The sequence below is a fragment of the Cetorhinus maximus genome, chromosome 1 (genome assembly GCF_964194155.1).
Source record: "Cetorhinus maximus chromosome 1, sCetMax3.hap1.1, whole genome shotgun sequence".
In the NCBI taxonomy this organism is placed as follows: Eukaryota; Metazoa; Chordata; class Chondrichthyes; order Lamniformes; family Cetorhinidae; genus Cetorhinus; species Cetorhinus maximus.
The window spans coordinates 166,957,616-166,971,673 of record NC_135879.1 but is presented as its reverse complement, the minus strand read 5'-3'; the positions used below and the strand labels follow the sequence as shown (position 1 = coordinate 166,971,673).

Here is a 14,058-nt window from a genome sequence, read left to right as displayed (position 1 = left end):
TGCCAAAAGGACAACATGAAGACCAGCTCCAAACATTTCCTGGCTTGAGAACAGGCAGTGCATACATTTAGCCCAGGGTGACTGGATCTCCGATTCTCCCTCTCCTCAGTGAGCACTTGCCCTTATCCTGCACAGCAAGATTCATACTCTCTATGGGAAAGATATCTCAAATGTTAAACTTAAGAAAAAGGAATTCTGTACAAAGTACTCTTCAATCTACAATTAGAAAGAAACTAAACATGTAACTACCTATCAGTTTTTAAATGCAATTAGCCGAATAATGAAAATCAATCATATCTGATCAAACCCAAAGCCACTCCTCTGACATGTCACTAAGTACTGGCCCATGTTCAACCATTTGTGAGAGGGCTTGTACTTCAGACTGAGAAAGCTGAACAGGTAGGAAGTATCGAATGTTTCCTCTAATGACACTCTCTTAGCCTTCCCTTTTACTTAAAGTATAACAAAATTATTAGCCTTGTATGAAGGCAACAGGTGTGTAGAGTATAAGGCAAATTATTTTATAAAAACTATGTCTGAATGCTACCCAAGAGGACCAACAGCTGTTTTGCACACATTTTTAACCCTAAATCACAGAAAGCACTCCTACAACATTAATCTTTATTTTAAAGTAGACAAACTATTGATCAATTTTGTTACATTGAACAGCACTGTTTCAACTGTTTGAATTTAAGCTTTATTTACTTCAAGAAAAAAACTTTAGATACCCTTTCCAAATCTTCAATTTCAGATGTGAAATTCTTCCCTCCCTCTAACATTTCCTCTTCTTCAAGTGTTCGCTCATCATCATAATCATGCACTAGCATTTCTGCTGTAGGGTCGAAATCATGATCCTCAGAAGACAATGAGCCAACTACAAAGTAAAAACAATTAAATGAACATACTAAATCTGTGATATAGTTTTACATTTTTTTCTAGCATATTAATCATTTCAAAAATAGGTATTGTGCTAACTTATACTAGGCAACTATATACCTATTTGGTTTGAATTAGATGGATCCAGATATCACTTATTTAATGTAAAAAAACGTGTAATTCTTTTGGTATTAAATAAGGAGTGCCAAAATGTACTTTAAAAAATCTTCTCTATACAAATGAATATATAGTTAAGTAAACAGTGGTGTAATTCAAAGGCAGAAGGAAGTAGAGAAGAGAGCGAGGTGAGGTAGATTAACGTTTAAACATGCAAAAGAAAACTCCTAAAATACCCAAATCAAAAAAAGGTTAACACAATTAAGAGAAAATTAAAAGTCCTTAGAATGAACACTATAAACAAGCATCAAAAGAAAAAAGGAGTAGGGAATGGAGGGCGGGGCAAGAAAGGTCACTAGCAACTGAGCTTGATTAAACCTCAAATAGATTCCCATCAACTGGTACACGCACGATGGGCTGAATGGCCTCCTTCTGTGCACTATCTTTCCATGATTCTAATACAACTCAATTCAAGCAGACTTCTAAATTCAGACTGTTTTATGCCAGAGGACTAGAGCACAATACTGAGCTGCTAAAAAGCCAATACCCTCCCCTCTTATTGGCAGCTCAAAGTCATCTTCATATAGTCCATTGAAATTATCAGTCAATCCCAACAAGAATGAATGGATTGGAGTCTAATCTGATCCAATAACAGCCTTGAATTCTACCAATCGCAGCCCAAAAGTCACAAATAATGGAACATACCCAGGAAATTTAAGAGTGCATGCCAAGAGTGCTGTTTTGGGATCTTGGATTGCCATGAATGACAGAGGTGCGAAAAAACATCAATTTTGAAATTAGTTTTCTGACAATTCTGAGGTGATAATTTAAACAATTTCCATGCAGATGGCTTCCTGATCCTCACCAAAACTTTCAATCCTCAAATCAGTCATCCACACTTCCACAAAGATGGAAAGAATGAAATTCAGGTTAGCTCTCCCCTTCAAATGAACTCCATAAAATTTCTTCATTGTTTACATCATAGGGAAAGCATGAAAGGAGGTCTACAGAGAGGAAGGAAAAGGGAAGCCTGAAAATAATTTTAAAATATATCCCCCCTCCATCCTTAAGGTCTGAAAGTGGCAAAGGAATAAACACAAATAATGGAATTTCCCACTGGTTGCAATGGGAGAAATCTCTCGATTAAAATCAGAGCAGAGGGATTAACCTGGCTATGAAGCTGAGCAACACATTCAAAAAGGCAACAAAATAAGAGAATTGGGTAGCAAACCTGTTCTACCTCACCCAGTAAACCAAGTCAGGGCATTAAAATGGTCAAAAGAATTACAATTGTGGAAAGAACTGGAGTGGTAGCATACTTCAATCAATAAGTCAAAGCAAGAGTTTCACTTAAATGTATGGATATTTATCATTCCAGTTCCAGAAAGGTTAGACTCAGTGCTTGAACTATGAATAGTAAATTATGAATAATACCCATCTTCAGGACACTGATCCTCTCAAAGAATGAGAAAGAAAGCAAGAATCCATCACTCCATCATCAAGCCTAGCATTATGGCTTATGATTTTCCACAGTTGATTCTGCACCACCACATAAAACTGTAATAGTACACAAGGCTTAAAAAAGTAAGGGGTGGTGATCTGGAGGTATAATAAAAACATTTTACATGCTAAACTAGTTTTATCTTCTTGCCTGCCACTGCTATCCCAACTGTGCACATGCTAGCAGCTTAAAGGTTTCTGAAGCCAGAAAGTACAGCAAAGGCCATTAATGACTACATAGTCACAAGGATGTAAAGTGAATTTCTGACATGATATCCAAAGTTCCAGGACTACTGTACTACTTAAACACCTACTTCAATTTAGAGAGAAGATGACATCAAACAAACCTGCAATACAAATTAAATTCTACAGGCTGCACAGCATTAAATCAGAGTGCTTCCCATATGTAAAAACGCATCAGATCCAAATTAACTAATTTATGCAAACAAGTTTGAATATGCACTTTAAAAAAATAATATACAAATCAGCAGAATGTGTTCAGGAAATGTCAAACCTCAAAATTGTTTCTACAGTCTGAACCCAACATCCCCAACTTAGTTATCACTTATTCAAGAACTGAATTTCCCTTCACATGCACACACACTGTTCATGCACGTTACAAAAACACATGTAAACAAAAGCAATAAGTTCCTTGAACAGTAGATGACCATTAAAATTCATTTTGAGACATGTGTGATATGTGGACAGTAATAGTAGAAGAGCCCTTTTAATCAACAAACAGACTGGACTCATGCTGGCCCATTTTTGGTTTTTTAACGAAATAAAATTCTACACTGCCTTAATATTATGTTATTTTAACTAGCTTTAAATCTTGAGGGTTGCTTCACCATTAAATCAATTTTCTGTACTCTAATTTAGCTTGGGTAATATAAAAGAAACTGGGAAAATCTATTGTACCTGGGAATTAGGTACCTAAAAACATATGCTCAGTTTACTCAAGAAACATACCCATTGAATATTGACGAAAATGGGAAAACCACATCTCTGAAGAGCTTTTTTATTCTTTCATGGGATGCGGGTGTTGCTGGCAAAGCCAGTGGTTGGTGACCATCCCTAATTGCCCTTGAATTAAGTGACTTGCTAGGCTACTTCAGAGGGCAGTTAAGAGTCAACCACATTATTGTGGGTCTGCAGTCACACGTAGGCCAGACTGAGCAAGGATGGCAGATTTCCTTCCCCAAAGTGAACCAGATGGGTTTTTAGAACAATCAATGATAATTTCATGGACACCATTACTGAGAGTAGCTTTATGTTCCAGGTTTATTAATTGAAATGAAACTCCAGCAGCTGCCATGGTGGGATTTGAATCCATGCCACCAGAGCATTAGCCTGGGCCTCTGGATTACTTGTCCAGTGACATTGTCAGTATGCTATTGTCTCCCCCATGTATGCACATGCAGCCTGACCCAAACTGTAACTAAATTTGCATTGGATAGTACATGTGTAAGTGGGCACAAACATGACAAACCTGTCAAGCTCAAATGTATCTACAGTCGGTGTTCTGCTATGAAGTCTAATTAACATCTCAAAATAAAATCTTATAATAAACCTAAGCATCACTTGCCTCAACTTCTTGTGAATTAAATTAGCATCTCTTCTTGTTCCTCCCTCATACGTTGAACAGTATCTTAATTTTTTCAGATTTGCAAGAGGCAATCAGTATACATGCTGATTAAATGCCACAGCCAAGAAATTTAATAAAAAGCTTAAGAGTTGCTTTGCCTGAAAGAGAGGTTGCCATTGTTATACTACATTTTCAGATATTAAGTATGAATATTTTTATTCTAATTCTTATCCCACCATTCTGTTTTAAGTACCCTAATTTTAAGAGCAGTCTAGACATCAAGTGAGTTAATGGAAGATAACAAGTGTCTGTGCGTTTATGGATTAAAGTGAATGTTCAAAAGTTAAAGAACTGCACATCTTCTCCAATACTACCAAACAACGGAAAGGGTTTTAACAAAAGCTGAACAATACAATCAATCATTCTTAATCTGATGAAATCTAGAATTTTTTTTGTCATTGCAAAGTAAAAGGCTTTGCTCAAGAATGAAATCAAAATACAATTGCTCACATAACAGTTCTCAAACACATTTAACTGTGTATGCATGATCTTCAATTGTAATATATTTGTTATAGCATATGATCAAATCCTGTGTTTTACTCCTACTTTGCAGGATGGAGCCAGAAACAGTCTAAATTACTTATTCCAAATCAATTTTTAAAAAGTAAAACGTAAAAACCATATTACGTAACAAAAGGTCGCACCCAAACACCTTGAAATCGATTTCCCACTAGGATCAGGAATGGAAGTGAAGTAGATCAGCACATACCTGGACTCGAACTTCCATAGGAAGCCTGAAACAAAATTTTTTAGAACGCATTAATTAAAAAAAACAAATTCAGCTTTCCTGCATAAAATATGCCAAACACTGAACACACGGGACAAGGATTTCCTTTGGCCGCAACTGGCAATGTGAAAAAATTTCACTGGTTTTCAGAAGTGACTTTTGTGTTGCTCAAACTCATTTGCATATTGTCAAAAGTAGAATCTTCCATGAACCAATACTTTGTAAAAGTAATTTTTAGAAACTTGTATTGAAATTTTTTTTCGATATATTTAAGAATGGAACAGAATGCTGTATTAATACAGCTGAAATTAGGTCTATCAAAACAAAATCAATGCCTAGCCCACCACCAGAAAAATCTGATTTTAAGTAACTAAAAATGACTTTAAAAAGCTATACAAAACCATTTATTAACTTCACTGGTGCACAGTAGTTAGGTTCTTCATACATTAAAAAAAAATTAAAGCTTTTAAAAAAGGTACCTTTTAGTACCCTTGTGTCGAGAAAAGATATTATAAAGAGCACCTTCAAAGGTCTGAAAACTGGCACAATTAGCAGAAACTCATCATGACAATTAATTTAGTATGGGGGTAGCTCCAACTTTGGGGGCAGGCCAGCTTCCATATCTTCTCATATTCTCTTTCTATTAAATCTTTCTCGCCTTTGAGCTGTTTTGAATCTCTCCGCCCCCCACCCACCCACCCCTCCCAAGTTGTTTTGAACATGCTTTTTCACGCTTTCTCCCACATTCAACTTTTTTAATTCATATAAAAGATTGTGGGTTAGCACTTGAAATTTCTTGATCTTTAGTACCGTTTGGGTACCATTAGTCAAATTGCACCAAATACCAGAGCAACCTAGCAGAAACTTCAGATCATCATCTTTTTCCATAGTTTGTTGATTGTATTTGGATACAAGTCCAGATATTTCATTTCTTTCTCTTCCACCTCCCCGTCTCCCTCTGATTGCATTTCCAAAATCCCTCTCTTCCCCCACCCCAGACTGGCCGACATTTTTAAAATATCCCTCTGGTCAGCCTCGTTTTAAAATATCTCCCCTTCTGGTCAGATTTTCTTCATGATCCCACATCATCTCGCCTTTTCACTCTTCTCACTATTATTTTCTGTTTAAAGTTTGGATTTATAGTTCAATATTATTATAACTCCAGTCTACTACCCTACTAGTCTCTCCAGTTCTGGTGAAAGGTCTTCTCTCGCCACAGATGCTGCCTTTTCTGATGAGTTTTTCCAGCAATTTATGTTTTTATTTCAGGTTTCCAGCTTTTGTTTTAGTCTCTCCAGCTATTGTTTAGCTCACCTTTTTCTGAATGGTTGTTTTTGCATCCCCATTTCCCTGTACCTGGCTGTTTGTAATGTACTTCCTCCTTCTCTATGTTCCTCACTATTTTATATATATTTTCAGAACACTTTTTCTCTCTTTTTTACACCGACTAGACAGCTCTTGAAAGATTTTCTCCCATTCTTCCCTCCCTATTTTAAACATTCCTCCCTCATTTTTGCCTTAGATTAAAATATTTACTCCATTTCCTTTCCCCATCACTGTCCTTGTTTTTTAAAAATGCTTTTTCCACAAATTTTCTGTTAAAACTTTCTCCCTTTGGCTGATTTGAATAATCTCCCCTCATTTGTTATAAACACATTTCCCTCCTATTCTCAATCTGCTTTCAACTGCTTTGATGGTCTCTTACCAAGTTGTTCTGAATGTTTGCTCGCTCTCCCAAACCATCCTCTCTCTTTCCCCTGCTGTATGAATATTTTATCCCAGCTGTTTCTGCTCTCCCACACTACAAAGACTTTTCGTTTCCTCCCCTCCCCAGTTCTTCTTGTAACTTGCTCTTTCTTCCTTGGGCTGTTTTCTTTCCCTCTCTCGTGTTGCTACTCTCTACCTGTATCTATTGCGGGACAGTTTTCTATCCATCGCTCATGCTCTCCCTGCCCAAACTCCAGCTGCTTTCTCACTCATAGGCTTTATGTCTTGCTCCCCAACTGTCTTCTCTTCCTTTCTCCCTTCCTCTTAACTATTTTCAGCTCTTTTCTATCTCTCTCTCTTTGCTCTTAAACCCACATGTTGCTTTCTGGCAGTTTATTATCCTGCTCTCACTTTCTCTATGCCCATTTTTTTATTTCACTCTGAGGACTTTTTAAAAAATCGATCTTGTTCCCTGCCCCTCCAAGTAACCATTTTCTATTCCATTTAGTTCTCTGGCAGCTGTCCATTGCTTTCTAGCCATCTCACTCTCCTGCTCCCTCTCTACCCTCCCTTCGATATTTCTCTTTCAAATGTTTTATCTCCCTCCAACCAGATTATTCACTACTTTGCTCCTCATCACTATTTGCTATCCTTTACCCCTCTGTATTTTCTAACTTACTTTCTTTCCCTCTAGCTATTTTCTACCTTTCGTCCCTGATATTTTCTACCTCTTTTCCAAAGTTCTCTTCTCTCACCTTACACCTCTGTTATGCTCAAGAATTTTTTAAAAATTCTTTCATGGCACACGAGGCACCATTGGCAAGGCCAACATTTGTTGCTCAGCCCTAATTGCATTTGATAAGGTGGTGGTGAGCCACTTTCTTGAACTGTTACATCTGGTGTAGGTACACACAGTGCTGTTAGGAAAGGAAAATGCTAAATAAAAAGACAAAGGTCCATTTAGTTCATATTCTATCATACTGGCAGTTGCACAAAACAATGACAGTACAGTTGGTGTCTTCAGTTGCCAAGATCCGATGCTCTGAAATTCACTCCCTAAACCTCTCCCCCTTTCTTCCTCACTTCCCTCTTTTTATTTGCTCCTTTGAACTTATCTCTTTGGCAAAGCTTTTTGTTATCTGCCCCATCTTCATACATGGCTCGGTGTCATAATTTGTTTGATAGCACCCATATGCATTGCCTTAAAACTTGCCTTGCCTCACAAATACTCCAGCTACTTTCCTCTCTGTTTTATATTCTTTCTTCCCAGCTGTTTATCATCTCTCCCCATCCCTCTCCCCAGATGTTTGCTGTCTGCCTTTATCCCCCTTCATAATTTCTGTCTCTTTCTTTCCACCCCTCTCCACTCCATTCACAGTTTGATCACTCTCTCCCATATCCTTTTCTAGGCAGTTTTCTATTTCTCTCCTTTCTTTGAAGGAAATGCTCTTTCCCCCATAAGATGTAGGAGCATTTGGCCCATCGAATTTGCTCCGCCATTCAATGAGATCATGGCCGATCTGATAATCCTCAATTCCACTTTCCTGCCTTCTCTCCATAACCCTCGATTCCCTTACTGATTAAAAATCTGTCTATCTCAGCCTTGAATACACTTAACGACCCAGTCTCTACAGCCCTCTGTGGTAAAGAATTCCACAGATTCACTACCTTCTGAAAGAAGAAATTCCTCCTCATCTCTGTCTCAAACGGGTGACTCTTCGCTCTTGAGATTATGCCCTCTGGTCCTAGACTCTCCCACAAGGGGAAACAACCTCACAGCATCTACCCTGTCAAGCCCCCTAAGAATCTTATATGTTTCAATAAGGTCACCTCTCATTCTTCTAAACTCCAATGACTACAGGCCCAAGCATAAGAAAATCCCTCCATCAACTAGTGAACTGTCTCTGGACTGCCTCCAGTGCCAGTACATCTTTCCTTAGATAAGGGGACCAAAATTGTTCACCGTATTCTAGTTGTGATCTAACTAGTGCCTTGTATAGTTTTAGCAAGACTTCTCTATTGAAATAAAGGCCAACATTCCATATGCCTTCCCTATTAACTGCTGAACTCGTATGCTAGCTTTCTGGGATTCATGCACGAGGACCCCCAAATCCCTCTGTGCTGGAGCTTTCTGCAGTCTTTCTCCATTTAAGTAATATTCAGCTCCTCTATTCTTCCTGCCAAAGTGCGTAACCTCACATTTTCCCCTCAATGCTGTTTTCCATCTCATATCTCCCACCATGTTTACTATTTTTGCCTCCTCTCCTCAATGATTTTCTCCCAGTTGCTTCCCCAATTGTTATATATTTCTCTCTTCTCTCTTTGGTCATTTTATATCCAATTCCCACCTCTAGCTGGACATTTACTCAACCTCTAATTTCCTCTGGCTGCTTTCTCACTCCACCTCTCCAATTACCTCCCCATGCCCATCTCACTGGCTCTCCTTACTCCCTCTCCATCCCCAACCGAGAAGCACTTGCATTGGCTTCTCTTCCCACTTCCACACCGTTACCTTTGGAATCCCCCAAGGATATACACTTGCCCCCTTCCTATCTCTCATCTACAAGCTGCATCTCAGCAACTTCAGTCAAAAGCATGTCAGGTTCCATATCCACACTGACAGGATCCAGCTCTACCTCACCACCACTATCAGCCCCTCTTACTGTCGGATTTGTTAAACTGCATGTCGGCATCTAGTGCTGGATGAGCAGAAATTTCATGCAATTAAATATTGGGAAGACTGAAGCCATGTCTTTGGTCCTCAACACCGACTCTATCCCCCTCCCTGACCACGGCCTTAGATTGAAAGCTTTGCATCCTACTTGACTTTGAAATGAGCTTCCAACCACATATTCACAATCACCAAAACAGACTACTTCCAACCTCAGTAACTTTGTCCGACTCAAGACTCTGTCTCTGCTCAGCTGCTGCTACCCTTATTTATGCCTTTGTTACCACTGAAGCTGATTATTTCCAAGCTCTCCTGGTTGGCGTTCCATTTTCCACCCTAAATAAACTTGAGCTCACCTAAAATTCTGCTGCCTGTAACCCAACACACCAAGCCCTGCTTACCCATCACCCCTGTGCATACCTATATTGACCCAGTAATGCTTCCATTTTAAAATTGTTTTTAAATTCTTCCATAATAACGAATCCTCTAATTCTATTTTGTAGCAATTTAAGTGTGTAGGCTTTTAAATTTTTTGCGTGGTGAAAGGGGTTGACTTGTGTGCGGCCTGTGCAGGAACTTTTGGGTTACTATGAGGCTTAAAGGGATCACTGGTCCCCGACTTCGCATCTCACTATCTTTGTAACCTTCTCCAGCCCTACAACTCTCAAGAGTCAACTGTGCATCTCCACATCCAGCCTGATTTTAATATCACTGGCAGTCGTACTTTCAGCTGCCTAGCCCCTATGCTCTTGAATTCCCTCCTTAAACTTCTCTGCCTTGCACCTCCTCTTTAAGATTCTCCTCAATAGTTAGCTCTTCCTGTCCTTTTATCTCCTTTTGTAGCTCGGTGTCAAATTTTGTTTGATAACCATCCTGTGAAGCATCTTGGGAAGTTTTATTGTATTAAAAGCTTGATATAAATGCAGGCTATTGTCTCCTCTCCCACTTGCCCCTGTCCATTCAACTGCCCTCACCTCCTTGCCCCTGCCAGCTCAAGTGCCTTCTCCCTCTCATCCCTAATCCCCTGCCCTTGTACCAGCCTGCCATCCTCCTTGTTCCCCTGACCTTCCCCTCTGCCTATGCTCCCCCTCATTCCCTTCACTGCCCATTTTCTTTCCTTTTTGTTGTCTGCCCAGTTTTCACCTCTCTCGCTCTCCAATATAGTTGTTTTTCTCCCTATCCCCCTCCCAATTCTCCATGCCGAATTCCCCTCACCCATCCCCGATTTCCCTCCCCCTCACCGCACAATTCCCTCTCCCCTACCGATTCCTCTCCATTTCACTCCCCTCCTGATTCATCCTGCCACCCTATGCTCACCCAATTCACCCATTTCTTCTTTCACTTCCCCCTGCCTGATTCCCAAAACAGTGAACTCTAGGCGGTAGCTTGGCATCAGTTGGAAAAATGCTAGAATTTCTTGAGGAAGGTTTAACAATGCACTCAGAAACTCATAATATGATCAGACAAAACCAATATGGTTTTACGAAAGAGAAATCTTATTTGACAAATTTATTCATTTTTTTTGAGGATGTAACTCATAGGGTAGATGAAGGCGGACCAATAGATTTAGTACACTTGGACTGCCAATAAGCATTCAATAAGGTGCCACACAAAAGGTTCATACCCAAGATACGGGCTCATGGGGTTGGGGATTATATATTAACATGGGAACAGAGAGTTGGGGTAAATAGGGCATTTTCAAGTTGGCAGGCATGACCAGTGGAGTGCCACAAGGATCAGTGTTGGGGTCTCAGCTATTTACAATCTATATTAATGACTTCAATGAAGAGTATAGGGGTAACGTATCTAAGTTTGCTGATGATACAAAGCCAAGTTGGAAAGCAAGCTGTGAGGAGGACACAAAGAGGCTGCAAAGAGACATACGGGTTAAGTGAGTGGGCAACAAGGTGACAGATGGAGTATAATGGGGGAAAGCATAAGGTTATTCACTCTGGTAAGAATCGGAAAATATTTTTTAAAAGGCATGAAACTTGTAAATATTGATGCTCAGAAGGACTTTAGTGTACTCATACAAGGAAAAAATGTCTGCATCCAAACAAAGCAAGCAATTAGGAAGGCAAATGGCATGTTGACTTTTATTGCAAAGTGATTGGAGTACAGAATAAGGAAACATTCCTACAATTGTACAGGGTATTGGTGAGACCACACCTGGAGTAATACACACAGTTTTGGTTTCCATATTTAAGGAAGGATATACTTGCATTGGAGGCAGTACAGTGAAGGTTCAAAAGATTGGTCCCTGGGATGAGGGGCTGAGTAAATTGAGCCTATATTTTCTGGAGTTTAGAAGAATGAAGCGATCTCCTGAAACATTGGGGAGATGGTGGTGTAGCAGTAATGTCACTGGACTCGTAATGCAAAGGCCCAGGCTAACGCTTTAGGGACATGGGTTCAAATCCCATGGCAGCTGATGAAATTTAAATTCAATTAATAAAATCTGGAATATAGAACTTAGTTTTCAGTAATGGTGGCCATGGCAACTATCAATGATTGTCATAAAAACTCTTCTGTTTCACTAATGCCTTTTATGGAAAGAAATCTCCCATCCTTACCTGGTCTGTCCTACATGTGACTCCAGACCTGCAGCAAATGGTTTACTCCTAACTGCCCCCCTGAAATGGCCTAGTAGGGATGGGCAAGAAATGCTGGCCTTGCCAGTGACATCCACATCCCATGAAAGAATAAAAAACATACAAGATTCTGAAAGGCATTGACCGGGTAGATACTGAGAGGTTGTTTCCCCTGGTTGAGGAATCTAAAACACTGGGGCACAGTCTCCTAATAAGGGGCCGATCGTTTACGGCTGAGATGAGGAGAAACGTTTGTGAATCTTTCCAATTCTCCACCCCGGACAGATGTGGATGCACCGTCATTGAGTGTATTTAAGGCTAAGGTAGACAGATTTTTGCTCTCTCGGGGCATCAAGGGTTATGGGAAGCAGGCGAGAAAGTGGAGTTAAGGCCGATGGATGCTCAAGCCATGATCGTACTGAATGATGGAGCAGGAGGGGTTGTACTTCCTATTTATTATGCCCCTCGCCCCATCCTATCTGCCTTCTCCCATCTGATTCCTCTACTTGTTTTGTCTACACTTCTGTCCCTTTTCTTGTCTAACCTACAGTACCTGTTTTCTCTCTTTCCACTTCTCTGCCACTCCTCCTTCCTTTTGCCCGTTCTCCCTCCACCTCACCGCCTATTTTCGCTCCGTCTCTTTGCAGATTCCACATCCCCCAGTCTCTCTCCGGCCGGATTCCGCTGCGCTGCATCTTGGCCACAAACTAAAAGTTATTGGGGTTGGGGCCGCCGCCAGCGGAGCTTCCTCCTGGTGCAGCCGGAGCCGAGAGGCAGCCAAACTGCGTCCGACGCTCACTCTCACTCCCTCCTCGGCACAGGGACTTGCGCTGGACCGAGAGGGTCCGGGGCCTTGCGGCGCCCAGCTTCCACATCACCCACCACCCCCAACCCAACCCCACCCGGCCCCCTTCCCCTCCCCGCTCACAGCCGCCGCCGGTACCGCTTCTCCCTCCCTCTCTGCATCCATCTCTATCCAACCGACTCCCGCCGCTTGTCGGAGCCGCGGCCGTTTCCTGCTGGAGGGGGAGGAGGAGAGGCTGCGGGTCCGCTCGGCTGCCCATCCTGCTCCTCCTCCGGCCGGTCTCTCGGCCCGGCCCCGGCCCCGCTCCGCCGTCTCCTTACCTCCGCCATGTTGTTCGCCCTCCCGGAGAGCGAGCTGGCCAACCCGAGACCCGGATGCAGGCTGAGCCAGGCTCGGCTACAGCGCTTTCCATTGGTGGAGCTGCAGAAACAAATAGCAAAATGTCAATTCAACTTTAGCGCTTTCATCTCATCTCCTCTGCTCTCCTCTCCCGTCCCAAACACTAACATCACCTTCTTCTCCCTCCCCAACCCATTCTCCACTCAACATTCCTCCACTTCTCCATACCCGCCTTCTCATCCCGCTTGGCCTTTTCCTGCAAACAGAATGGACTAAAACACTCCAAACGCAAGTTTTAGCCAACAACGAAAAAACCCCAACCTGCAACTGAGATGTCCCGCCCTTCACTTAGCGGATTGGCCACCCTTCGTTGCGATGTCAGACCAATAATAATAATTGAATGTTATTGAAATCGAGGTACGTGATGACTACCTTTCAAACTTCAGGTGAGCTCAGGACAGGTTTCCCTGACTCATAATTTGTGGTGCCTATGTGGTTTTGACTGATTAAAACAATGGGAATTCAGCAGTTTTGTTTTTCTACTCTAGGAATGGGAAGCCGTGTTACCTGTTTTCTTTTGAAAGCAAAAGAGCATCCAACATGCTTGGCCTGGAGAAGGAAATAAAATCATAACTAAGCATATATTGTACAAAACCTACATATCACAAATGAATAAAAATCATTTGTGCTTTTATGTTGAATGGGCATTTATACAGGATAAGTTTGAATCAGTACAAATATGTCTTTTTATTATTCCAAAATTAAAGTTGACTTTCCGTTTACATTCTAATTCTCTCATATCACACAAACTCACATACACAAATATACACGCTTACAAATATACACAAATAGACATACACATATATTCAACTGCACAAATATATATACGTATACACACACATACACAAATAGACATACACATATGTGGAGAAGAGTGCGAGAGGAGGACTCTGGGACAGGCAGTCAGCAGCACCTAGAGGAGTCGGGAGTTGAAAAGGAGCGCGAGAGGAGTCGGGAGTTGAAGAGAAGCTGGGAGAGCAGGGGTGACTGAGGGAGTTCGGTGAGGAGCGAACGGGGTGA

The 14,058-nt window shown here is 41.2% G+C and overlaps 1 protein-coding gene across 6 annotated transcripts in view; it reads right to left on the bottom strand.

Annotated features, from left to right (window-relative positions):
- LOC144684997 (mesoderm induction early response protein 3-like) overlaps nucleotides 1-13,312 on the bottom strand; it is a 65,382-nt gene extending 52,070 nt beyond the window's left edge. The window contains exons 1-5 of one of the 6 annotated variants that reach the window (XM_078549513.1): nucleotides 13,207-13,292; nucleotides 12,960-13,059; nucleotides 4,848-4,872; nucleotides 4,079-4,236; nucleotides 729-874 (exon numbers count right to left, since the gene is read on the bottom strand). In XM_078549513.1, the coding sequence (XP_078405639.1) occupies nucleotides 729-827 (99 nt within the window). In that variant the 5' untranslated portion in view covers nucleotides 828-874; nucleotides 4,079-4,236; nucleotides 4,848-4,872; nucleotides 12,960-13,059; nucleotides 13,207-13,292. The other 5 variants (XM_078549545.1, XM_078549504.1, XM_078549538.1 and 2 more) reach the window with 5 other exon arrangements.
- Between the last annotated feature and the right edge of the window lie 746 nt (nucleotides 13,313-14,058).